This window comes from Melanerpes formicivorus, unplaced genomic scaffold, assembly GCF_026170545.1.
Source record: "Melanerpes formicivorus ecotype bairdi unplaced genomic scaffold, bMelFor1.0.p_v2 SCAF_257, whole genome shotgun sequence".
Lineage (NCBI taxonomy): Eukaryota > Metazoa > Chordata > Aves > Piciformes > Picidae > Melanerpes > Melanerpes formicivorus.
Genome location: NW_027142609.1, coordinates 12,460 through 38,386, shown reverse-complemented (window position 1 = coordinate 38,386; position 25,927 = coordinate 12,460). Strand labels below are relative to the sequence as shown.

General features: G+C 55.5%; 1 protein-coding gene across 1 annotated transcript in view; it reads right to left on the bottom strand.

Moving 5' to 3' along the window:
* Positions 1–23,655, bottom strand: part of SGPL1 (sphingosine-1-phosphate lyase 1) — a 56,287-nt gene extending 32,632 nt beyond the window's left edge. Inside the window, exons 1-3 of the mRNA XM_068169980.1 lie at positions 23,540–23,655; positions 6,193–6,358; positions 570–637 (exon numbers count right to left, since the gene is read on the bottom strand). Of these exons, the coding sequence (XP_068026081.1) occupies positions 570–637; positions 6,193–6,358; positions 23,540–23,542 (237 nt within the window). The 5' untranslated portion in view covers positions 23,543–23,655. The remainder of the gene's footprint in view (positions 1–569; positions 638–6,192; positions 6,359–23,539) is intronic.
* Between the last annotated feature and the right edge of the window lie 2,272 nt (positions 23,656–25,927).

Sequence of the window (25,927 nt, the reverse complement as noted above, 5' to 3'; positions counted from 1 at the left end):
ACAAGAGGACACAGTCTCCAGCTGTGCCAGGGGAGGTTTAGGCTGGAGGTTAGGAAGAAATTCTTCCCAGCAAGAGAGATTGGCCATGGGAATGTGCTGCCCAGGGAGGTGGTGGAGTCTCCATCCCTGGAGGTGTTTAGGAAGAGCCTGGCTGGGGTGCTTGGTGCCATGGTTTAGTTGATTAGATGGTGGTGGGTGATAGGTTGGACTTGATGATCTCTAAGGTCTCTTCCAACCTGGTTAATTGTATTCTATTACCATGGATGAAGATAGAGTACAGCACTGGTCCCAGTACAGACCCATGGAGGGCAACCACTTGTCACCCATCTCCCTCTGGACATGAAACCATTAACCACTACCCTTTGTGTGCAATCATGCAACCAATTCCTTTCTCCACTGCACAGGGCACCCATCAAACCCATATCTCTCCAGCTTATCTTGGATCACTATGACCACAGCAACATGACAAAGTACACAGAACTCTCAAGTTCTGAGGGAGAGAGAGAGCTGAGCAGGCTGAAAGAAGGCTCTGGGCTAAGATGAAGAGCAGAAGTTGTCCAAACACTTACAATGGCCCCAACAAATGGCATCTTCCTCAGGAGCTTGAAGAACTGTTTTTTACTTCTTGATGTCAAACCTGAAAGACAAAGGCCAGAAGTTAAGAAACAAACCCAAAAACATCTAACTTGGAGCCCAGTGCTTCTGAGGCAGCCCATAATGAGCTCAAGGAGGACAATCTCTTCTCACAACATGGATAGGGCAAGACCCTCTGCAGTGGTGCCCAGTGACAGGCCCCAACTGGAACCCAGGAGGTTCCATGCCAACAGGAGAAGAAAAGTCTTTGGTGTGAGGGTGCTGGAGCCCTGGAGCAGGCTGCCCAGAGAGAGGTTGTGGAGTCTCCTGCTCTGGAGAGATTCCAACCCCACCTGGGCACTGTGATCCTGAGCAGCCTGCTGTGGGTACCCCTCTTTTAGCAGAGGGAGTTGGACTGGATGAGGAGAAAAGGAAGGAAAGGGGAGGGAGGAGAAAAGGAAGGAAAGGGGAGGGAGGAGAAAAGGAAGGAAAGGGGAGGGAGGAGAAAAGGAAGGAAAGGGGAGTGAGGAGAAAAGGAAGGAAAGGGGAGGGAGGAGAAAAGGAAGGAAAGGGGAGGGAGGAGAAAAGGAAGGAAAGGGGAGGGAGGAGAAAAGGAAGGAAAGGGGAGGGAGGAGAAAAGGAAGGAAAGGGGAGGGAGGAGAAAAGGAATAGGAGTAAGATAGAATTAACCAGGTTGGAAGAGACCTTAGAGATCATCAAGTCCAACCTATCACCCAGCACCATCTAATCATGGCACCAAGCACCCCAGCCAGGCTCTTCCTAAACACCTCCAGGGATGGTGACTCCACCACCTCCCTGGGCAGCACATTCCCATGGCCAATCTCTCTTGCTGGGAAGAACTTCTTCCTCACCTCCAGCCTAAACCTCCCCTGGCACAGCTGGAGACTGTGTCCTCTTGTTCTGGTGCTGGTTGCCTGGGAGAAGAGACCAACCCCCACCTGGCTACAACCTCCCTTCAGGTAGTTGGAGACAGCAATGAGGTCTCCCCTGAGCCTCCTCCTCTCCAGGCTAAGCAACCCCAGCTCCCTCAGCCTCTCCTCACAAGGCTGTGCTCCAGACCCCTCCCCAGCTCTGTTGCCCTTCTCTGGACATGTTCCAGCAAAGGGCAACAAAGCTGGTGAGGGATTTGGAGCACAAATCCTGTGAGGAGAGGCTGAGGCACCCAGATGATGATACCCAGAGGTCCCTTCCAACCCCCACCACGATGGCATTCAGTGATACAGGCTCAGTATTTCTGACCCAAGGGGCCAAGGGAGCATAGGGAGACAGAAACATGTTGAAGAGAACCTCTGCCTTCAGACCAGCAGCCAGCCAGGGGAGTCAACAATTTGATCTGTTTTCTTACAATCACAGAGTCCCAGACTGGTTTGGGTTGGAAGGGACCTCTAAAGGTCACTTAGACCCACAGTGAGCCAGGACATCTGCAACCAGAGCAGGCTGCTCAGATCCCCAGCCCACCTGCCCTGAAAAGCTTCCAGGTTTGGGGCTTCTACCACCCCTCTGGGCAACCTGGGCATAAAGAAATGTCTTCCCTTCTGTCTAGTCTGAATCTCCCTCTTTTAGTTTAAAAATCATCATCCCTTGTCCTGTTGCAGCAGGGCCTGATCAAAACCCTGCCCCCAGCTTTTCGATCAGCCCCTCTAAGCACTGAAAGGCCACCAGAAGGTCTGCCTAGAGCCTTCTCCAGGCTGAAGCCCAGCTCTCTCAGCCTGGCCTCACAGCAGAGGGCTTCCAGCACTCCCATCATTGCTGTGACCTCCTCTGCCCTGCTCTACCAAGTCCATGTCTGTGCTGAGGACTCCAGAGCTGGCCCCAGCAGCACTGCAGGTGGGGTGTGAGCAGAGCAGAGGGGCACAATCCCCTCCCTCCCCCTGCTGCTGCTGGGGATCAGCCCAGGACACAGCCAGCTCATGGCCAGCTTTTCACCCACCACTTCTTTCTCACAAAGGAGTTTGCAGGTTTACAGCAGAGAGAGGTTTTAGGAGTTCATTGAATCAATAAGGTTGGGAAAGACCTCAAAGGTCATCAAGTCCAACCTCTCACCCAACACCTCATGACTGCTAAACCACGGCACCAAGTGCCACATCCAGTCCCCTCTTGAACACCTAAAGGGTGGCTGTGCTAAAGGCAAAGTCTCCAGCCAAAAGGGAAAAGCCTTTTGGAGCTTCTTTTCTGCCTCTCCACAAGATGAAACCAGTCAGCAGCGTGAAAGCAGCTGCCAGGCCCAAGCAGGAAATGGCTCAGCCACAACAGGAGGAGGATTCACCCCGTGCCTGACCATCCAACACAGGAAACCTCTGATGCAACAGGAGGGGCCAAAGGGAAGGGCACAGGCTCCACCCCAGCCCAAATACTGAGAGAAGCCACTGATGACAAACACTGGGGAACTCCTGAGGTGGCTGTGAAGGCAGGAAGGCAAGCAGCACGACACAGGTCCCAGACGGGACCTGCTGAGCCACTTGGACACTCCCAAGTCCATGGGACCGGATGGGATCCATCCTAGGGTGCTGGGAGAGCTGGCAGAGGAGCTGCCAAGCTGCTCTCCATCATTTTCCTCCAGTCCTGGCTCTCCAGTGAGGTCCCAGGTGACTGGAAGCTGCCAATGTGGTCCCCATCCACAAGAAGGGTCGGATGGAGGAACCTGGAAACTCCAGGCCTGGCAGCCTGACCTCAGTGCCAGGGAAAGGGATGGAGCAGATTATCCTGGGGGCAATCACTGCACACCTGAAGGATGGCCAAGGGCTCAGGCCCAGCCAGCATGGAGTTAGGAAGGGCAGGTCCTGCCTCTCCTACCTGACCTCCTTCTGTGCCCAGGGGACTGCCTGCTGGATGTGGGGCAGGCTGTGGATGAGGTCTGCCTGGACTGCAGCAAAGCCTTTGACACTGTCCCCCACAGCAAACTGCTGGCCAAGCTGTCAGCCCCTGGCTGGGACAGCAGCACTCTGAGCTGGGTTAGGAACTGGCTGGAGGCTGAGCCCAGAGAGTGGTGGTGAATGGTGCCACAGCCAGCTGGCAGCCAGGCACCAGTGGTGTGCCCCAGGGATCAGTGCTGGGCCCTGTGCTCTTTAACATCTTCACTGATGATCTGGATGAGGGGATTGAGTCAGTCATCAGGAAGTTTGCAGATGACACCAAGCTAGGAGCAGATGTTGGTCAGTTAGAGGGTAGAAGGGCTCTGCAGAGGGACCTCGACCGACTGGACAGATGGGCAGAGTCCAACAGGATGGCATTCAGTAAGTCCAAGTGCCAGGGGCTGCACTTTGGCCACAGCAACCCCATGCAGAGCTACAGGCTGGGGAGGTTTAGGTTGGATGTTAGGAAGAAGTTCATAGAGAGAGAGCTTGGCCATTGGGATGTGCTGCCCAGGGAGGTGGTGGAGTCACCATCCCTGGAGGTGTTTAGGAAGAGCCTGGATGGGTGCTTGGTGCCATGGTTTAGTTGATCAGATGGTGCTGGGTGATAGGTTGGACTTGATGATCTTTGAGGTCTTTTCCAACCTGGTTTACTCTATTCTAACAGCTGGACACTGGACTTTGCAGTGTTGGGTTAACAGCTGGACTCTAGTCCAGTGCAGAGCCACAAAGCTGCTGAAGGGAGTGGAACCTCTCATCCCTGCTGAGGAAAGGTTGATGGAGCTGGGAGGGACCTGAGGGGTGACTTCATTCATGTTCTTCTAGATGTGAAGGGTGAGTGTCAGGAGGATGGAGGTCCAGTGACAGTGGTGGAGTCCCCATCCCCTGAGGGATTTAAAGGCAGGGTAGAGGTGGTGCTGAGGGCCATGGTTTGGTGGTGGACTTGGCAGTGCTAGGGTCATGGCTGGCCTTGATGATCTTGAAGGCCTTTTCCTTCTATGATAAATATTCCCAGTATTCAGCTACTCTCAGCTTCAAGCAGAAATAAGCCTGGTTGAGGAACAGAGAGGCACAGAAGCAAGCAGCAAGTTTAGAACTTGGCTGTTTTTAGTGGGCCTGTGGAAGAGAAGGCTCCGAGGTGACCTCATTGTGGCCTTCCAGTATCTGAAGGGGGCTCCAGGAAGGCTGGGGAGGGACTGCTCAGGATCTCAGGTAGTGATAGGACTAGGGGGAATGGAATGAAGCTGGAGGTGGGGAGATTGAGGCTGGAGGTGAGGAGGAAGTTCTTCCCCATGAGAGTGGTGAAGCCCTGGAATGGGTTGTCCAGGGAGGTGGTTGAGGCCCTGTCCCTGGAGGTGTTTAAGCCCAGGCTGGCTGAGGCTGTGGCCAGGCTGATCTAGTGTGGGGTGTCCCTGCCCATGGCAGGGGGGTTGGAACTAGCTGATCCTTGTGGTCCCTTCCAACCCTGACTGATACTATGATACCCCAGGCTGCAGAGGGACTGCTTCCAAAGGCCTGCAGTGAGAGTATGGATGGTTTGAAATGAGAGAAGAGCAGATTTAGACTGGATGTTAGGAACAGGTTCTGCACTGTGAGGGTGGGGGGAACACTGCAAGAGGTTGCCCAGGAAGGTAGTTGAGGTCTCACCTCTGGAGATATTGAAGGTCAGGCTTGACAAAGCTCTGAGCAACCTAAGCTAGTGGAAGATCTGCAGGGATGGTTGGACTAGATGACCTCTGGAGGTCCCTTCCAACCCAAACCATTTGATGTCCTCTCTCTGACCATCACCCAGGCAGAGAAAACTGCAGGGTCATCAAAACAGACCCCACTGAAGAGCTGTGCATATCAAAAACCACTCCAAACAGGAAGGAGGAGGAAAAACACAACCCACAAACCACCACCACATGGAATGATCAAGAACATGCTGAGGGTGAAAGATGCCTCCAACCCCCAGTCAAAGCCACAGCAGGAAGGGAAGCCATCAGGAGCTCTCCAGGCACTTAGCTGGGGTGACTAAGCCCCCAGGAAGCCAGCAGTGAGAGACTGATTGCCCCAGGTTGGGAGCAAGAGCAGAGCGTTGCGACAAGCAAATGGTTCAGCCAAAAGGAGAAGGGAGAGGAGAGGAAGGGAAGGAGATGGGAGGCACATTCCAGGCTGGCCTACCCCACCCTCAGAAGGAATGGAGGTGTTGCAGTGATCAGACAGGCCTTGACCTTGATTTGCAAGAGGGCTTTGTGAACACTGAGGGCAGGTTTAGAATGGATGTTAGGGAGAAATCCTTTGCAGTGAGGGCGGTGAGGCACTGGCACAGGTCGCCCAGGGGGGCTGGGGATGTTCCCTCCCTGGAGGTGTTCAAGGCCAGGCTGGGTGAGGCCTTGAGCAACCTGGGCTGGTGGAAGGTGTTCCTGCCAGGTAGCTGGAACCCTCAACCCTTCCAACCCAAACCATTCCATGCCTCTGTGAACCAGATGACCTTCAAGGCCCCTTCCAACCCAAACCATTCCATGCATCTATGAACCAGATGACCTTCAAGGCCCCTTCCAGCCCAAACCATTCCATGCCTGTGCGAACCAGATGACCTTCAAGGCCCCTTCCAGCCCAAACCATTCCATGCCTCTATGAACCAGATGACCTTCAAGGTCCCTTCCAACCCAGTCTGCTTAATAAATGTTTGGCCTTCTTTCATCCACTGTTGAGGACTCTGCCCCTCCAAAGAAACCCTCCCTCCCCCATTTCCAACACTTACTCTCAGACTGGAAGAGGAAGCCATGCAGCCAGACACCCAGAAGGGTAGAAGAAAAGGTCAGCCCAACCAGCTGCCAGGGTTCAAATCCATCACACTGGGCATTCACAAATCTTGTTGCTTTCTCCCAGTACATCTGGAGGACTTCCTTGTAGGGAATAATGGCATCCTGTGCAAAAGACAAGGAGAAGGGCAGGGAAAGAAGTTCAAGTGCACATCAGTAAGGCATCAAAACATCTAGGAGACCATTTGGCCTACTAGAAAGGTAGTTTTCATCATGAAGACTTCATGTTTCCCCTCAGCTCTTCCCATCCAGTCAAAAGCCTCCAATAAATAAACACCTGGAGAGGGTTCCAACACCTCCAGTGGAGTGCCAAGAGCTGACACAGAATCATCCAGGGTGGAAAAAGACCTTTAAGATGCAGCCCAAACAACCAAACTTCCATGGCCACTAAGGTATATCCTGAAGCACCACATCTACACACTTCTTGAACAGCTCCAGGGATGGTGGTGACTCCACCAGCTCTGTGGGCAGCCTCTTCCAACACCTGACCACTCCTGCAGGAAAGAAATTGCTCCTAATGTCCAACCTAAACTTGGCTGAACCTAAACCTATTTCTTTTCACCCTGTCCCTAAGAACTTGGGAGAAGAGACCAACACCAGCCTCACTCCAACCTCCTTTCAGAATAGAACAGAATAAACCAGGTTGGAAGAGACCTTCAAGGTAGCTGTAGAGAACAGTAAGGTCTCCCCTCAGCCTTCTCTTCTACAGGCTAAGCAATCCCAGCTCCCTCAGCCTCTCCTCATAGAATCAACAAGGTTGGAAAAGGCCTCAAAGATCATCAAGTCCAACCTGTCATAGTATCATAGTGTCAGTCAGGGTTGGAAGGGACCACAAGGATCAGCTAGTTCCAACCCCCCTGCCATGGGCAGGGACACCCCACGCTAGATCAGCCTGGCCAGAGCCTCAGCCAGCCTGGGCTTAAACACCTCCAGGGACAGGGCCCCAACCACCTCCCTGGACAACCCATTCCAGGGCTTCACCACTCTCATGGGGAAGAACTTCCTCCTCACCTCCAGCCTCAATCTCCCCACCTCCAGCTTCAGTCCATTCCCCCTAGTCCTATCACTCCCTGAGATCCTGAGCAGTCCCTCCCCAGCCTTCCTGTAGCCCCCTTCAGATCCTGGAAGGCCACAATGAGGTCACCTCAGAGCCTTCTCTTCTCCAGACTGAACAGCCCCAACTCCTTCACTCTGTCCTCACAGGAGAGCAGCTCCAGCCCTCCGCTCATCCTCCTGGCCCTTCTCTGGACACCTTCCAGCACCTCCACATCCCTCTTGCAATAGGGGCTCCAGAACTGGAGGCAGGACTCCAGGTGGGGTCTCCCCAGAGCTGAGCAGAGGGGGAGGATCACCTCCCTTGACCTGCTGGCCACCCTTCTCCTGATGCAGCCCAGGCTCTGATTGGCTTTCTGGGCTGCAAGTGCACACTGAGAGCTCCTGGTGAGCTTCTCCTCCCCCTGCACCCCCAAGGGTCTCTCCTCAGGGCTGCTTTCCAGCCAGTCCCTGCCCAGCCTGGATTTGTGCCTGGGATTGCCTCGACCCAGCTGCAGGACCCTGCCCTTGGTCCTGTTGAACCTCATGAGGTTGGCTTGTGCCCACCTCTCCAGCCTGTCCAGGTCCCTCTGGATGGCCTCCCTTCCCTCCAGCGTGTCTGGACCACTAGATGGATAAGGAACTGGCTTGATGGCTGCACACAAAGAGTGGCTGTCCATGGCTCCATGTCCCAGTGGAGGCCAGGGACAAGCAGAGTCCCTCAGGGATCAGTCCTGGGACCAGGCTTGTTCAACATCTTTGTGGGGGCCATGGACATTGGCACTGAGTGCACCCTCAGCAAGTTTGCTGCTGACACCAAGCTGTGTGGCGCAGCAGACAGGCTGGAGGGAAGGGAGGCCATCCAGAGGGACCTGGACAGGCTGGAGAGGTGGGCACAGGCCAACCTCAGGAGGTTCAACAAGACCAAAGGCAGGGTCCTTCATCTGGGTCGAGGCAATCCCAGGCACAAATCCAGGCTGGGCAGGGACTGGCTGGAAAGCAGCCCTGAGGAGAGAGAGGTCTCTTCCAACCTGGTTAATTCTAGTCTATATTCAAGGTCAGGCTCAAGAAGGCTCTGAGCAACCTGATCTAGTGGAGGCTGTCCCTGCTGACTGCAGGGAGGGGGTGGTCAAGGTGACCTCTGGAAGTCCCTTTCAATCCAAACCATTCTGTGATTGCCTGGATACCATCCAGGGCTGGGGCTGCACTCAAAGGATGGAGACAGAGCCATTAGTGTAGTGGATTCCTGACAGCTGTTCTCAACTGAAGGCAAGAAAGTGCTGCAGCATCAAGTATCAAGAGGATGGAGCTGTCTTCTGACTTCCCTGAGGATGGATCCTGTGGGCCAGCAGCTCAAGATCAAAACAGAACCTGACCTCCTCCACAGGAGTCACTTCAGGCAATAGCCCAGACAATACCAAACAAAGCTGGCAAGAGATTGGTCTCCTTCTTGGAGGACACTCAGGAGAGAAGACCTTTGCTGCCTGCACATTTTTGCTGAGTTAGAGATTCTTTGTTGTTGAGGGTGGGGAGATGCTGGCTGAGGGCACCCACAGAGGTTGTAGATGCCCCATTCCTGGACATCATCATAGTATCATAGTATCAGTCAGGGTTGGAAGGGACCTCAAGGCTCAGCCAGTTCCAACCCCCCTGCCATGCCCAGGGACACCTCACACCACAGCAGGTTGCTTACAGCCACCTCCAGCCTGGCTGCAAACACCTCCAGGCAGGAGGCTTCCACCACCTCCCTGGGCAACCTGTGCCAGGCTCTCACCACGCTCATGGGGAACAACTTCTTCCTCACAGCCAATCTCAATCTACCCACTTCTAGTTTTGCTCCATCCCCCCCAGTCCTATCCCTCCCTGACACCCTCCAAAGTCCCTCCCCAGCTTGCTTGTAGCCCCCTTCAGATACTGGAAGGCCACAAGAAGGTCTCCTCAGAGCCTTCTCTTCTCCAGACTGAACAGCCCCAACTCTCTCAGTCTGTCTCCACAGCAGAGCAGCTCCAGCCCTCTGATCAATCTCATGGACCTTCTTTGAACACCTTCCAGCACCTCCAGGTCTTTCCTGTACTAGAGGCTGCAGAACTGGCTGCAGTTCTCCAGGTGGGGTCTCACCAGAGTGGAGCAGAGGGGAGAATCACCTCCCTCAACTCGCTGCCCACACTTCCCTTGATGCAGCCCAGGATAATTTAACAAACACTGAGGTCATTCCACAAAAAGTATCAGCACAGCAGGGGCTGGAAGGGACCATCCAGTCCAACCTCCCTGCTAAAGCAGGTTGCCCAGGATCACAATGGCCAGGTGGGGTTGGAACCTCTCCAGGGAGGGAGGCTCCACACCCTCTCTGGGCAGCCTGTACCCTCACAGCAAAGCAGCTTTTTCTTCTCTTCAGATGGAGCCTCCTGGGTTCCAGTTTGTGCTCATAGTTCCTCATCCTGTTGCTGGCCATCACTAAATATAGTTTCCCCCCCCATCCTCTTAGAACATAGAGTAAACCAGGCCAGAAGAGACCTTCAAGATCATCATGTCCAACCCATCAACCAATCCAACCCACCTAAACAACTAACCCATGGCACCAAGCACCCCATCAAGTCTCCTCCTGAACACCTCCAGTGAAGGTGACTCCACCACCTCCCCAGGCAGCCCATTCCAATGGGCAATCACTCTTTCTGTATAGAACTTCTTCCTCACCTCCAGCCTAATCCTCCCCTGGCACAGCTTGAGACTATGGCCTCTTGTTCTGGTGCTGGGTGCCTGGGAGAAGAGACCAGCCTCTGCCTGTCTACAACCTCCCTTCAGGTAGTTGTAGAGAGCAATAAGGTCACCCCTGAGTCTCCTTCTCTCCAGGCTAAACAACCCCAGCTCCCTCAGCCTCTCCTCACAGGGCTGTGCTCCAAACCCCTCACCAGCCTTGTTGCCCTTCTCTGGACACACTCCAGCAAGTCAACCTCCTTCCTAAACTGAGGGGCCCAGAACTGGACACAGGACTCAAGGTGTGTCCTAACCAGTGCTGAGTCCAGGGGCACAATGACCTCCCTGCTCCTGCTGGCCACACTGTTCCTGATGCAGGCCAGGATGCCATTGGCCCTCCTGCCTGCCTGGGCACACTGCTGGCTCATGTTCAGCCTACCATCGACCAGCACCCCCAGGTCCCTCTCTGCCTGGCTGCTCTCCAGCCACTCTGACCCCAGCATGGGGTTGCTGTGGCCAAAGTGCAGCACCTGGCACTTGGATGTGTTCAATCTCCTGCCCTTGGACTCTTATCCTTTAGGTACCAAAGAGCATGGATCAGATTCCCTCTCAGGCTGCCCTTCTGCAGGCCAAACAGCCCCAAGGCTCTCAGCCTCTCCTCCTCACAGGGAGGCTCCAGGCCCCTCAGCACCTTCATAGCCTCTGCTGGACTCTCCCCAGCAGTTCCCTGTCTCTCTTGGAACTGGGGAGCCCAGAACTGGACCCAGTACTCCAGATATGGCATCAGCAGGACAGAGCAGAGGGGGTGAAGGATCTCCCTCAGCCTGGGGGCCACACTCTTCTTCACACATCCAAACAGAGTTTGACAGGGTAAACCATTCTCTGCCTTTCTGCTTTTCTCCTCCAGTCATTCCATACTTAACAAGGGACTGAGGGAAGAGGTTGGCCAATTTAGGAGGCCACTAAAACAGGGGGGGTGAAAACAGCAGTGAAAACTGGCATGGTAGGCAAGGCAGCAACCACAGAATGGTTTGGGTAGGAAGAGGCCTGAAAGGTCACCCAGCCCAGCCACACTCAAGAGCTTTTAACACTCCCCTGCCCTACAGGATCCAGCAAGGTATGAGACACCTCTGCCTACTGAATTCCTAGCTTAATCCTAGAGGGCATTTGGAGGGTTGCACTCAGATGTCCTCTGGTTTTATTACAGGCAGCAACATGTGATTACAGCCTGACACCACTTCCTGATGTTACAAGGGAGGAGGCAGGGGGAAATCAAGAACCTTTCTGCCCCTGTGCTCAGCACTGCTTAGGCCACACCTTCAGTCCTGTGGCCAGGTCTGGGATCCTCAGGTTAGGAAAGATGTTGAGCTGCTGGAAGGTGTCCAGAGAAGGGCAAGAAAGCTGGGGAGGGGTCTGGAGCACAGCCCTGTGAGGAGAGGCTGAGGCAGCTGGGGTTGCTTAGCCTGGAGAAGAGGAGGCTCAGGGGAGACCTTCTTGCTCTCTGCAACTCCCTGAAGGGAGGCTGTAGCCAGGTGGGGGTTGGTCTCTTCTCCCAGGCAAGCAGCACCAGAACAAGAAGACACAGTCTCAAGCTGTGCCAGGGGAGGTTCAGGCTGGATGTTAGGAAGAAGTTCTTCCCAGCAAGAGAGATTGGCCATTGGGATGTGCTGCCCAGGGAGGTGGTGGAGTCCCCATCCCTGGAGGTGTTTAGGAAGAGCCTGGCTGGGGTGCTTGGTGCCATGGTTGAGTTGATTAGGTGGTGCTGGGGGATAGGTTGGACTGGATGCTCTCAAAGGTCTCTACCAACCTGGTTAATTCTATTCTGGCTGTGCTCAGCCAAACCCTTTGAACCCCTTCCTCTGCAGCCCTGAAGAAGCTGCTCCTCACAGAGCCAGGTAGATTATTGGGTGTTGTGGGGATTTTTTTTCCCCACCCAACCTCAGCTACAAGCAATTTGTCACATGCCACACAAGCTTTGCAGGATGTCAGCACTCACTCACCCCTGCTATTACTGCTTCCCCCAGCTGGGGTAGAAAAACAAAGGCCAAACCAAGTGGCCTGATTTGGAAGCCTGTCTACAGGCCCAGGATTTCCTACAAGTTTGCTGCTGACACCAAGCTGTGTGGTGCAGCAGACAGGCTGGGGGGAAGGGAGGCCATCCAGAGGGACCTGGACAGGCTGGAGAGGTGGGCACAAGCCAACCTCAGGAGCTTCAACAAGACCAAGGGCAGGGTCCTGCAGCTGGGTCGAGGCAATCCCAGGCACAAATCCAGGCTGGGCAGGGACTGGCTGGAAAGCAGCCCTGAGGAGAGAGCCTTGGGGGTGCTGGTGGAGGAGAAGCTCACCAGGAGCTCTCAGTCTGCACTTGCAGCCCAGAAAACCAACCAGAGCCTGGGCTGCATCAGAAGTGTGGCCAGCAGGGCAAGGGAGGTGATTCTCCCCCTCTGCTCAGCTCTGGGGAGACCCCACCTGGAGTACTGCCTCCAGTTCTGGAGCCACTATGACAAGAGGGATGAGGAGGTGCTGGAAGGTGTCCAGAGAAGGGCCAGGAGGATGAGCAGAGGGCTGGAGCTGCTCTCCTGTGAGGACAGAGTGAAGGAGTTGGGGCTGTTCAGTCTGCAGAAGGCTCTGAGGTGACCTCATTGTGGCCTTCCAGTATCTGAAGGGGGCTACAGGAAGGCTGGGGAGGGACTGCTCAGGATCTCAGGTAGTGATAGGACTAGGAGGAATGGGATGAAGCTGGAGGTGGGGAGATTGAGGCTGGAGGTGAGGAGGAAGTTCTTCCCCATGAGAGTGGTGAAGCCCTGGAATGGGTTGTCCAGGGAGGTGGTTGGGGCCCTGTCCCTGGAGGTGTTTAAGCCCAGGCTGGCTGAGGCTCTGGCCAGGCTGATCTAGTGTGGGGTGTCCCTGCCCATGGCAGGGGGGTTGGAGCTAGCTGATCCTTGTGGTCCCTTCCAACCCTGAATGATACTATGATAAGGCAACAGACTGCTGATTTGTGAAGGCATCAAAAGAAATTACAAAGGTTTCTCCTTCCATTCTAGGAGTAGATAAGCTGGGTTTATCTCTTTAAGAGAACCTTCCCCCCACACACACAGACAGCTCCAGCAGCCACAGGATTATTTCACAAGCAGTTTCAAAGCCTGACTTCTGAGCACACTAAAAAGCAGGGGAGAGGGGGAGGAAAAAAACACACACACACACCCCCCAACTCTCCACTGGAGGATTGGGTTTCTTTAGTTCTCAGAGCATTAAGACAGAGTCAGGTATCAGATAGAATCCTAATTGCTACCATCAGGACTTGCAGCACTTCATTTGGATCAACCTGCATGCACTCAGCAGCCCAAGCAGTTTGCATCCTTGAACTGGGAGCTCCACAGATCAGGAATACATCACAGTATCATAGTGTCAGTCAGGGTTGGAAGGGACCACAAAGATCAGCTAGTGCCAACCCCCCTGCCATGGCCAGGGACACCCCACACTACATCAGCCTGGCCAGAGCCTCAGCCAGCCTGGGCTTAAACACCTCCAGGGATGGGGCCTCAACCACCTCCCTGGACAACCCATTCCAGGGCTTCACCACTCTCCTGCACATCCTGGGCAGTTTATTCCTAAAAGCCATGAGCTAGCTGAGCTGGTTCCAGGGACAGCACTTATGGCACCACCAAAGAGGACAAATTAACTGCAGTCAAAACTCTCCTGTCCCAGATGATGGAAAAGGCAGGGGAGGAGGGGGGAATGCCAAAGCTAATGAGAGCACACTTTGCACTTCTGCCAGAACAGTGTTTCCTCAGCTGCCAGTTTCAGGGCCTCAGACAAGCCTTAAATAACACAAGGCAAACAGAAATGCAGCAAGACCCTGGAGGACTTCAGGCTTTTGGGCCAAGTGCCTCCTGTTTCTGCCACTGTCAAGTGGGAGCCCCATCCAAATCTTCCTGTGGCAAGAGGAGGAAGAAGGGGTCGGTCAGCAGAGTCCCCTCTCCCAGGGGGCCACAGAATGAAAGTTGCTTCTAAAGGCAAGCTTATTCAGGCTGGAGGTGAGGAGGAAGTTCTTCCCCATGAGAGTGGTGAAGCCCTGGAATGGGTTGTCCAGGGAGGTGGTTGGGGCCCTGTCCCTGGAGGTGTTTAAGCCCAGGCTGGACGAGGCTCTGGCCAGGCTGATCTAGTGTGGGGTGTCCCTGCCCATGGCAGGGGGGTTGGTACTAGATGATCCTTGTGGTCCCTTCCAACCCTGACTGATACTATGATACTCTGATAGGGGAGGCAGGGTGCCACACAACTTGGCACGCAGTAAATCAAGGCAGAGGGAGATGGCTCTCAGCAGCTGCACCAGCCAGGCCAACCCTGATGAAGGCAAAGTGTGGCACACGAGGCATTGCCAGTGTAATTAAGGTCCATGCCCCTATACAACCAGCTCTTCCCAGGGGAAGGCTTCCTGACTGAGAACCAGCCACCCCACAGCAGTTCCTTGACTTATTCTGCTCCTCAGAAGAAGGAAGAGCTCAATTAGCCAGGCCTCAGCTAACAGCCTGTACGAGCTCTGGCCACCACAGGCACGGTGCAAGCATCCAGCACAACTGGCCTAGCCCTAGGTCAAGTACTGGACTGGCAGCCTTCAGCCAGTCAGCTTCCTGCTGGAGAGGCAGGGAATGGGATTGAGCAAGGTCAGCCTCAGCCTTCAGAAGCTGCTGGGTGCTGCTTGTGCCTGCAGCGGTTTGATTCGCACCCCAGCCATGAGCCTGCTCCTTCTCGGCCCCTCCCTGCCACCCCCAGCGCCCCAGAGATCTTTACCTAAGCACCTGGGAGCAGAGAACATTTTGTCAGTCAGCTCCTAATTGCCAGATGAAGGCTTGGCCTGCCTGCTGCCCCCTTTCACCACAGGGTGAGGGCACAGCCCAGACACAGAACCCTGCCAAAAACAAGCAGGATGACCCTTCAGGTGGAGAGAAGGACACCGCAGAGTCAGGTCCTGCTCCCTGCCACCCCCAGGCTCCCTGCTGCTGCATTGATTTCCACCCCTGCCAGACTGAAAGCACCCTTTTGGGGTGGGTTTTTTTCTGGGGGGTGTCTTTTTTGCCATACCTAGTGCCTACAAAGGCAATGCACCCACAGGACGCCAGCAGCAGCCCCGCGGAGCTCCAGGGGAGTGGCTACACTAATGACAGCCTCAGCCCAACAACAAACAAGGCAGCGGCTCCAGAGGTAAGGGCAGCAGCAGCCAGGCTGCCACCCCAGAGAAGGGACAGAGAACTAGTCAAGCCAGGCAAAGAAGAGTTGATTTGAGGCTAAAAAATATATATAAACAAGCAAAGGTGCAGTTTTTACCCCATCCAGGCTCCTCCTGAACACCTCCAGGGATGGGGACTCCACCACCTCCCTGGGCAGCACATTCCAATGGGCAATGACTCACTCTGTGTAGAATTTCCTCCTAACATCCAGTCTGAATCTCCCCTGGCACAGCTTGAGACTGTGTCCTCTTGTTCTGGTGCTGCTTGCCTGGCAGAAGAGACCAACCACCACCTGGCTACAACCTCCCTTCAGGCAGTTGCAGACAGCAAGAAGGTCTCCCCTGAGCCTCCTCTTCTCCAGGCTAAGCAACCCCAGCTCCCTCAGCCTCTCCTCACAGGGCTGTGCTCCAGACCCCTCCCCAGCTTTCTTGTCCTTCTCTGGACACCTTCCAGCAGCTCAACATCTTCCCTAACCTGAGGGGCCCAGAACTGGACACAGGACTCCAGGTGTGGCCTAAGCAGTGCTGAGTCCAGGGGCACAATGACCTCCCTGCTCCTGCTGGCCACACTCTTCCTGATGCAGGCCAGGATGCCCTTGGCCTTCTTGGCCACCTGGGCACACTGCAGGCTCATGTTCAGCTGCTGTCAATCAACACCCCCTGGTCTTTCTCTGCCTGGCTGCTCTCAGCCACTCTGACCCCAGCCTGTAGCACTGCCTGGGGTTGCTGTGGCCAATGTGCAGCACCTGGCACTTGGATGTGTTCAATCTCCTGCCCTTGGACTCTGCCCATCTGTCCAGCCTGGCAAGGTCCCTCTGCAGAGCCTCTCTACCCTCCAGCAGATCAACTCCTGCCCCCAGCTTGGTGTCATTTGCAAACTTACTGCTGATGGACTCAATGCCCTCATCCAGATCATCAGTGAAGATGTTAAAGTGCATGGGGCCCAGGTGCTTGGTGCCATGGTTTAGTTGATTAGGTGGTGTTGGATGATGGATTGGACTGGATGATCTTGAATGTCTCTTCCAACCTGGTTTATTCTATTCTATCCTATCCTAAAAGGGCTGCAAAATTAGGTGTGGTTTCACATTTCATTCAACCCCAAACACACACAAGATCTTTTCATCTACCTTTTACTTTCCCCACTGCAACACAGAATCATCATAGAATCACCAAGGTTGGAAGAGACCTCAAAGATCATCAAGTCCAACCTGTCACAGTAACACCAAGGCTGGAAGAGACCTTAGAGATCATCAAGTCCAACCTGTCACAGTAACACCAAGGTTGGAAGAGACCTCAGAGATCATCAAGTCCAACCTGTCACAGTATCACCAAGGTTGGAAGAGACCTCAGAGATCATCAAGTCCAACCTGTCACAGTATCACCAAGGTTGGAAGAGACCTCAAAGATCATCAAGTCCAACCTGTCACAGTATCACCAAGGTTGGAAGAGACCTCAGAGATCATCAAGTCCAACCTGTCACAGTATCACCAAGGCTGGAAGAGACCTCAAAGATCATCAAGTCCAACCTGTCACAGTAACACCAAGGCTGGAAGAGACCTCAGAGATCATCAAGTCCAACCTGTCACCCAGCACCTCATGCCTACTAAACCATGGCACCAAGTTTCATAAAAGCCAAGTTCCTCTACAAACTGGGGACTGAGAAGTAGCTGAAGGACAGAGCTCAGAGGCTTGTGATCAGTGACTCAGAGTCTAAGTTGGAAGCCTGTGGACTAGTGGTGTTCCCCCAAGGATCAAGCCTGGGTCAAGTTTTGTTCTCTTCATCAGGGAGCAGGATGAAGTGGACCCTCAGGCAGTCTGCTGATCATTCCAAACTGGGAGGAGTGGCTGACACCCTGCCAGGCTGTGCTGCAATTCAGCCTGGCCTGGATGGGCTGGAGGGTGGGCCAGAGGGGCACCTCATGAGGTTCAACAAGGGCAAGTGCAGAGTCCTGCATCTAGAGAGGAGCAACCTCCTGCACCAGTACAGGTTAGGAGGTGACCTGCTGGGAATCAGCTCCACAGAGAAAGACCTGGGAGTAAGTTCCCCATGAGCCAGCAGTGTGCCCTCATGGCCAAGAAGGCCAATGGTCTCCTGGGGTGCACTCAGAAGAGTGTGACCAGCAGGTCCAAGGAGGTTCTCCTTCCCATCTACTCTGCCTAATGAGGCCACAACTGGAGTACTGGCTCCAGGTCTGGACTCCCCAGCTCAAAAGAGACAGAGAGCTACTGAAGAAGAGCAGCCTGAGAGGGGATCTGGTCAATAGCTAAAAGATGGAAGGCAAGAGGATGGGGCCAGACCCTTTTCAGTGGTGCCCAGTGACAGGACAAGGGGCAGGGGACACCAACTGGAACACAGGAGGCTCCATCTGAAATGGAAGAAAAACTTCTTTGCTGTGAGGGTCCTGGAGACCTGAAGAAGATGTGAGGAGGAAGTTCTTCCCCATGAGAGTGGTGAAGCCCTGGAATGGGTTGTCCAGGGAGGTGGTTGGGGCCCTGTCCCTGGAGGTGTTTAAGCCCAGGCTGGCTGAGGCTCTGGCCAGGCTGATCTAGTGTGGGGTGTCCCTGCCCATGGCAGGGGGGTTGGAACTAGCTGATCCTTGTGGTCCCTTCCAACCCTGACTGATACTATGATACTATGAAGATTCCTGCCTGAACATTGTGATCCCAGGCAACCCGTGGGTGACCAGGGAGGGTGGACTAGATGGTCTCCAACCCCTCCCATGCTGGGATTCTGTAATCCAGGCACGCTCCAGGTAGCACAGCTCTCAGATCTCCTAGGAGACAGCATTCACTCAACAGATGCCCTGCATGAACCCACTATGGATCCCTTTGTGGGTCACTGGTGCAGTTTCTGCTAGGAAACCATCCCTGCCGGCCCGGGCAGCAATCAGGATAAAAGCAGCACTCGGTGCCCTGCCTGCTGGGCCCCCTCTGGCCACGTTTTGTTCACTCCTCCGCTCAGCATCCCGTCAGAGGCAGCTGAGGCAGGCAGCTGAGGCAGGCAGCCCCCGCGGCGCTGCGCCGGGAGAACAAAGCAGGCCCTGAGCGGAACCCTTCCGCCAGCAGCTCAGTGCCACACAGAGGCGCAGGCAGCTCTGAAAGATAAAGCCAGAGGGACCCTGACAGGCTGGAGAGGTGGGCACAAGCCAACCTCAGGAGGTTCAACAAGACCAAGGGCAGGGTCCTGCAGCTGGCTCGAGGCAATCCCAGGCACAAATCCAGGCTGGGCAGGGACTGGCTGGAAAGCAGCCCTGAGGAGAGAGCCTTGGGGGTGCTGGGGGAGGAGAAGCTCACCAGGAGCTCTCAGTGTGCACTTGCAGCCCAGAAAGCCAACCAGAGCCTGGGCTGCATCAGAAGTGTGGCCAGCAGGGCAAGGGAGGTGATTCTCCCCCTCTGCTCAGCTCTGGGGAGACCCCACCTGGAGTACTGCCTCCAGTTCTGGAGCCACTATGACAAGAGGGATCTGGAGGTGCTGGAAGGTGTCCAGAGAAGGGCCAGGAGGATGAGCAGAGGGCTGGAGCACCTCTCCTGTGAGGACAGACTGAAGGAGTTGGGGCTGTTCAGTCTGGAGAAGAGAAGGCTCTGAGGTGACCTCATTGTGGCCTTCCAGTATCTGAAGGGGGCTACAGGAAGGCTGGGGAGGGACTGCTCAGGATCTCAGGTAGTGATAGGACTAGGGGGAATGGGTTGAAGCTGGAGGTGGGGAGATTGAGGCTGGAGGTGAGGAGGAAGTTCTTCCCCATGAGAGTGGTGAAGCCCTGGACTGGGTTGTCCAGGGAGGTGGTTGGGGCCCTGTCCCTGGAGGTGTTTAAGCCCAGGCTGGCTGAGGCTGTGGCCAGGCTGATCTAGTGTGGGGTGTCCCTGCCCATGGCAGGGGGGTTGGAACTAGCTGATCCTTGTGGTCCCTTCCAACCCTGACTGATGCTATGATACTAAGCCTCGGTGGGAGCTGCCCGCAAGCAGAAGGACAGCGCGGCCGGTTGTTCTGGGAAAGGGGCAGCCAGCAACAAAGGCAGCTCGGAAGAGCTGGCACGGCTCCCCAGCCGGGTTACGCAAGCCTGCCGACAAAGCCCCTGCTCTCGGCACAAACTCAATGCCGCTATTATAAGTTAAGGGCCCTGCTCTCAGGCAACTCTGACCGCACTGCAGGACCCTCGAAGCCTCTCTTGCCGAGCCCCCCGGCCCCTTGGCAGGGACCCTTCCCCGATGCGTGGCACGGGTGCGTCGCCGCCGAAGGAAATGGAAGCGCTGACAGACACGAGGGGCTCCAAGTCACTTCTCCCTGCAAACTCCCAGGAAACGCAGTTGGAAAACATAAAAGAGGAGTAAAGGAACTCACCCCACAATTCCACAGCCCACTGCAAGAGCACCCCTTCCAGCTGCTACAACAGCAGCGGCGGGCAGGACGCACAGCCCAGCTGCGCAGCGCCGCAAAGGCGATCCCATCGCAGGGCTGGAGCAGGGACAGGCTGAGACAGCTGGGGCTGCTCAGCCTGGAGGAGGCTCTGGTGAGACCCCACAGCGGCATTCCACTACCTGAAGGGGGCTACAGGAAAGCTGAGGAAGGCCTTTGTTGTTTTTTCCACGTGGGCTTGTTGTAATAAAACGAGAGGGAACTTGAGGAGGGCAGATTTACACCGGAGATTGAGACGAAATTCTTTCCAGGGGGGTGGGGAGATGCTGGAACAGGTTGCCCAGGGAGGCTGTGGATGCCTCCCTCCCTGGAGGTGCTCAAGGCCTCATCCAACCTGGCCTTGAGCAACATGGTCCAGTGGGAGATGTCCCTGTCCATGGCAGGGGTTTGGAACTAGATGATCTTTATGGTCCCTTCCAACCCAAGCCACCCGTTGATTCCATAATAAGACACTAATAGGATAATACCAAACCCTGCATCAAAGCCTCCACCACTACACCACCCAGTGAAGGGCCAGTTAGCCAGCACACACAGAGATGTCTGCAGTAAATACTCCAGCAGGAAGGCCTGCTAATGCCTGAAAGGGAATGGCTTTGACTGCAGGCAACAAGCACAGTAGCTCTAGGTTGTAAGAACCACCACTCCATTTCCACACACCAGTGTATGAGCAGATCAGGCCTCAAACCATCCTCACTCCAACACTGGGGGCTGTGGTGGGAGACAGCTGGGTGCAAGAGAAGACCAATCTACACCTTTTCATTACCAAACCTCCTTCAAATCCCTGTGACAACGGGCCCTGCTAAATCCCTTCCACCAGAAGGGCCACAGCAAGCTTCCTGATCGCTGCCCCACGAGTCAAACCACAGGCAGGCTGTGATTAGGTTTATCTCAGCACTGCCAAGCAGTGGCAGAAATATGTGCTGAGGAAATCCAAAGCTGCTATCTCAGCAGATCCTCCCCTGCTGTCATTCATTTATGACTTTTAAGGGTAGTGAGAGGGAGGGACACTCTTAGTAGGCTGGAACAACACAGTACACAGGAGAAGCAAAGTATTTTGTCCTTCATCTAAGCAAGAACAGAAAGCTCCAGGGAGACCTAACAGCAGGCTTCCAGTTCCTGAAGTGGCCTACAAGAATAAAAAGGTTAGAAGAGACCTTTCAGATCATCAAGTCCAACCTATCACCCAACACCATCTCATCTACTAAACCATGGCACCAAGCACCCCACCCAGGCTCTTCCTAAACACCTCCAGGGATGGGGACTCCACCACCTCCCTGGGCAGCACATCCCAATGGCCAATCTCTCTTGCTGGGAAGAACTTTTTCCTAACACCCAGCCTAAACCTCCCCTGGCACAGCTTGAGACTGTGGCCTCTTGTTCTGGTGCTGCTTGCCTGGCAGAAGAGACCAACCCCCACCTGGCTGCAACCTCCCTTCAGGGAGTTGCAGACAGCAATGAGGTCTCCTCTGAGCCTCCTCTTCTCCAGGCTAAGCAACCCCAGCTCCCTCAGCCTCTCCTCACAGGGCTGTGCTCCAGATCCCTCCCCACCTTTCTTGCCCTTCTCTGGACACCTTCCAGCAACTCAACATCTTCCCTAACCTGAGGAGCCCAGAACTGGACACAGGACTCAAGGTGTGGCCTAACCAGTGCTGAGCACAGGGGCAGAATGACTTCCCTGCTCTGTTGACAAATGCCTGCAGTGATGGGATGAGGGACAATGACTTCAAACTAGAGAAGAACAGATTTAGATTGGATGTTAGGAGCAGATTCTTTACTATGAGGGTAGTGGAACAGTGGGACAGGTTGCCCAGGGAGGTGGTTGGGGCCCAATCCCTGCAGATATTAAAAGAGAGGCTCAACAGGGTTCTGGGCAGCATGATCTAGGTGAGGATGCCCCTGGTTATTGCAGAGGAGGTCCCTTTCAACCCAGACCATTCTATTTCCAGTGCTTCACTATTCCCTTTTGCTAAGGTCATAGGAAAGAGCACAGAGTGAAACCACCATTCAGGAATAAAAAGGTGTTTAGCAGTTTCTCCCCCAGGGAAAGCTTCAGCTTGGTTAACTTTCCAGAAGCCAGGAACCACACTATCACAGTACAGTAGAGGTTGGAAGGGACCTCCAGAGATCCAGTCCAACACCCTCCCCACCCCGCCAAAGCATGATCTGTGTGCAGCACCTCCTGCCTCCTCTTAACAAACAACACAGCAGACCTGCACAGGTCTTCCAGACACAGCAAGTGGCACGGGTGAGAACAGCCTGACAGCACAGCACGCTTCCAGCAACCCTCCCCAGGCCAGTCTGGACCACCCCGCGGCACGAGGCGTGCACTGTTTAGAATAGAATAAACCAGGTTGGAAGAGACCTTCAAGATCATCACGTCCAACCTATCACCCAACACCACCTAATCAATTAACCCATGGCACCAAGCACCCTGTCAAGTCTCCTCCTGAACACCTCCAGTGATGGTGACTCCACCACCTCCCCAGGCAGTCCATTCCAATGGGCAATCACTCTCTCTGTGTAAAACTTCCTCCTGACCTCCAGCCTAAACCTCCCCTGGCACAGCCTGAGACTGTGTCCTCTTGTTCTGCTGCTGGGTGCCTGGGAGAAGAGACCAACCTCTGCCTGTTTACAACCCCCCTTCAGGTAGTTGTAGAGAGCAATAAGGTCACCCCTGAGTCTCCTCCTCTCCAGGCTAAGCAACCCCAGCTCCCTCAGCCTCTCCTCACAGGGCTGTGTTCCAAGCCCCTCACTAACTTCGTTGCCCTTCTCTGGACTCGTTCCAGCAAGTCAACCTCCTTCCTAAACTGAGAGGCCCAGAACTGGACACAGGACTCAAGGTGTGGCCTAACCAGTGCAGTGTACAGGGGCACAATGACCTCCCTGCTCCTGCTGGCCACACTGTTCTTAATGCAGGCCAGGATGCCATTGGCCCTCCTGGCCACCTGGGCACACTGCAGGCTCATGTTCATCCTACCATCACAACCAGCACCCCCAGGTCCCTCTCTGCCTGGCTGCTCTCCAGCCGCTCTGTTTACTCTGTTCCAAAAGAGCTAACCCTTGGCAGCCGAAAGCAACCCAAGCACAAGCCGTGCCGTGATGCTACAGGTGCTGACAGGCGCGCCACGGAGCCCTGCCTTTGTCCTTCTTTACTCCCCGGAGGTGGTGACACACGGGCTGGGGCAATGCCCCGACGCCACAGCAGGAAGGAAGGAAGCAAGCGGCACCTGGGCGCTTGAGCTGCTCCCCGGTGCAAAGAGGGCAGGAGACACCAAACGCTGCTGCTCCATCTCCCTCCTCGCAGCAGCAGTGATTTCAAGGCACGCTCCCAGGGCGAGGGAAGGAAAAGACGACAGAAGCCCTCCCGGCTCTGGAGGGCTCAGAGAAACGATGCCGCAAAGCTGGGCTGCCGGAGCTCTTTCGTGCAACCCCAGCTACAGCCCAGGTCGGCTCCTCGGTTGCTTCCAACCGCAAAACACATCGTAAACAATGAATAAGTTAATCACAACAAATAGGTAAGCAGCGGGTTTAACCCTGAAAAGAGACGCTAGGGAAGGGGAGATGCTCGTGGAGGGGTACAGCATGGGCCTCGCCCGGCCGCCGGCGGAGGGGGGTCCGGGGTGGGGGAGGTCCGGCGGGAGGTTACCTCCCGCCGGACCTCCCCCACCCCGGACCCCCCCTCCGCCGGCGGCCGAGCTCGGCCAGACGCCCCCCGAGGAGCCACCCAGACCCAGCAGCCGCGCAATGCCTCGACATCCCCCAGCCGGACAACCCCTGCGAAGCGACCCAGACGCCCCCCCCCCACCTCCCACCGACCCCGGGGGCTAGGCAAGGCCCCGACCTCAAGCTGCTGAGGACGGCGCAGGCCGCGCAGGGGACAGCCTATCCCTGCCCCTCGCTCAGCGCCCTCCACACTCACCATGGCTGTTGCCTTCCTCCTCCCTCCTCCTCCTCCTGTCGCCGATGGGTTTGGCAGGGTCGCGGCTCAGCCCCTCCCCGGCGCGCCGCCGGCACTGCGCGCTCCCGCCACGAGGGGAGGAGCGGCGGCCAAGACGGGAAGCGGCGGGGCGAGGGGGCGGGGCGAAGCGAGGGGGGCGGGGCGAGGGGCGGGGCTTTAAAGGGGGAGCAGTTGCTGGCATGCGAATGTCGGTGTTGTATCCGGAGCTCGGGGAGCGAAACATAGACGGGATGCGGAACGCCAGCATAGCCCCAGCGGGGCGAGGGAGGTGATTCTGCCCCTCTGCTCCGAGCTGGGGCGGAATCCCCTCCCGCCCCCTGCTGCCTGCGCTGCTGGGGATCAGCCCAGGTGTTTAAGCCCAGGCTGGCTGAGGCTCTGGCCAGCCTGATCTAGTGTGGGGTGTCCCTGCCCATGGCAGGGGGGTTGGAACTAGATGATCCTTGTGGTCCTTTCCAACCTTGACTGATACTATGATACTATGAAGGACACGGCTGGAGCAGGGCTGTGAGCGCCGGACGCTGGCTCGCCTCCAGCTCCGCACCCACCACCAAGTCCTTCTCCACAGGGCTGCTCTCCACCCCTTCGTCCCCTACCTGTGTTGATATTGAGGATTGCCCCAACCCAGCTGCGGGACCTTGCGCTTGGCCCTCAAAAGATTTGCCCATGCTTTGTCCGGCTCCCCCCCCACTCCTTTCCCTTCTGCCCGAGACACAAACCAGAATCACAGAACTGTCAGGGCTGGAAAAGACCTCAAGGCTCAGCCAGTTCCAACCCCCTGCCATGCCCAGGGACACCTCACACTACAGCAGGTTGCTCACAGCCACATCCAGCCTGGCTGCAAACACCTCCAGGGAGGCAACCTGTGCCAGTGCCTCCCTGGGCAGCCTATTCCCTCATGGGCAACAACTTCTTCCTAACATCCACTTTCAGTCTACCCACTTCTAGTTTTGCTCCATCCCCCCAAGTCCTATCACTCCCTGACACCCTCTAAAGTCCCTCCCCAGCTTTCTTGCAGCCCCCTTCAGATACTGGAAGGCCACAATTAGGTCTCCTCAGAGCCTTCTCTTCTCCAGACTGAACAGCCCAAACTCTCTCAGCCTGTCCTCAGAGCAGAGCAGCTCCAGCCCTCTGCTCATTCTCGTGGCCCTTCTCTGGACACCTTCCAGCACCTCCAGACCCTTCCTGTACTAGGGGCTCCAGAAATGGACACAGTTACTCCAGGTGGGGTCTCAGAGTTGAGTAGAGAAAGTTGCTGCTTGGAAAAATATCCTTAAATAAATAAATATATCCACTTCTGTCTCCAAACTATTTTGATCTCCAGGTGAATGAAAGGAAAATCTTGTTTGTTTTTCCACCCTGAGAATAAAAGCAAAGCCTCTTTAGGCTGCATCCTGCAAGCCCTGCCGATCTTTGCACACACCTTCACATAATGCCAGGAAACCAAGAGCTTGGCTTGTTTAACCTGGCTGACAGTGCAGGTAGAAAGGGAATAATGTAGCTGGTGGGTGGGGGAGGAAGAGACAGCCCAGGGAGGGAGAGGAGCCCTTTGAGGGAGAAGGACAATGGGTGGCACCAGAACAAATGGATGCAGGTTGGCCCTGGAGCTATTGAGGCCGAGGGCTGCAGGAGGGTTTGCAGCCGTGGGAACGCCGTGGCTCTGCGACGGCCTTTTCACCAGAGGGATGGGATTGGGTAGGATCACAGAGCTGTTTGGGTTGGAAGAGACCTCCAAGATCATCCAGCCCAGCCACTGACCCAACACCACCATGGCCATTAAACCATGTCCAAGGTACTATGGCCACAGGTTTCTTGAACCCCTCCAGGGGTGGGGACTCCACCGCCGCCCTGGGCAGCCTGTGCCGATCCCTGGCCACTCCTGCAGCAAAGACATTTTTCCTCCTCTCCAACCTAAACCCTCCTCTGGCACAAGTTCAGGCCACTTTCTCTCATCCTATCACCTGATACTAGGGAGAAGAAACTGACCCCTTCCTCCCTCCAATCTCTTTCAGGGAGTTGTAGAGAGCAATGAGGTCTCCTCCTCAGCCTCCTCTCTTCTCCAGGCTAAACAACCCCAGCTCCCTCAGCTGCTGCTCACCAGACCTGTTCTCCAGAACCTTCCAAAGCAGGCTGAGGGAGGGGATTCTGTCCCTCTGCTCTGCAGGGGTCAGCCCCTAGCTGCAGTGTAGTGCCCAGCTCTGGAGCCCCCAACACAAGAGAGACATGGAACTGTTGTAGCAGTCCAGAGGGGAGCCATGAAGATGGTCAGAGAGCTGGGGCACCTCTCCTCAGAGGACAGGCTGAGAGAGTTGGGGTTGTTCAGCCTGGGGGAGAGAAGGCTCCAGGTAGACC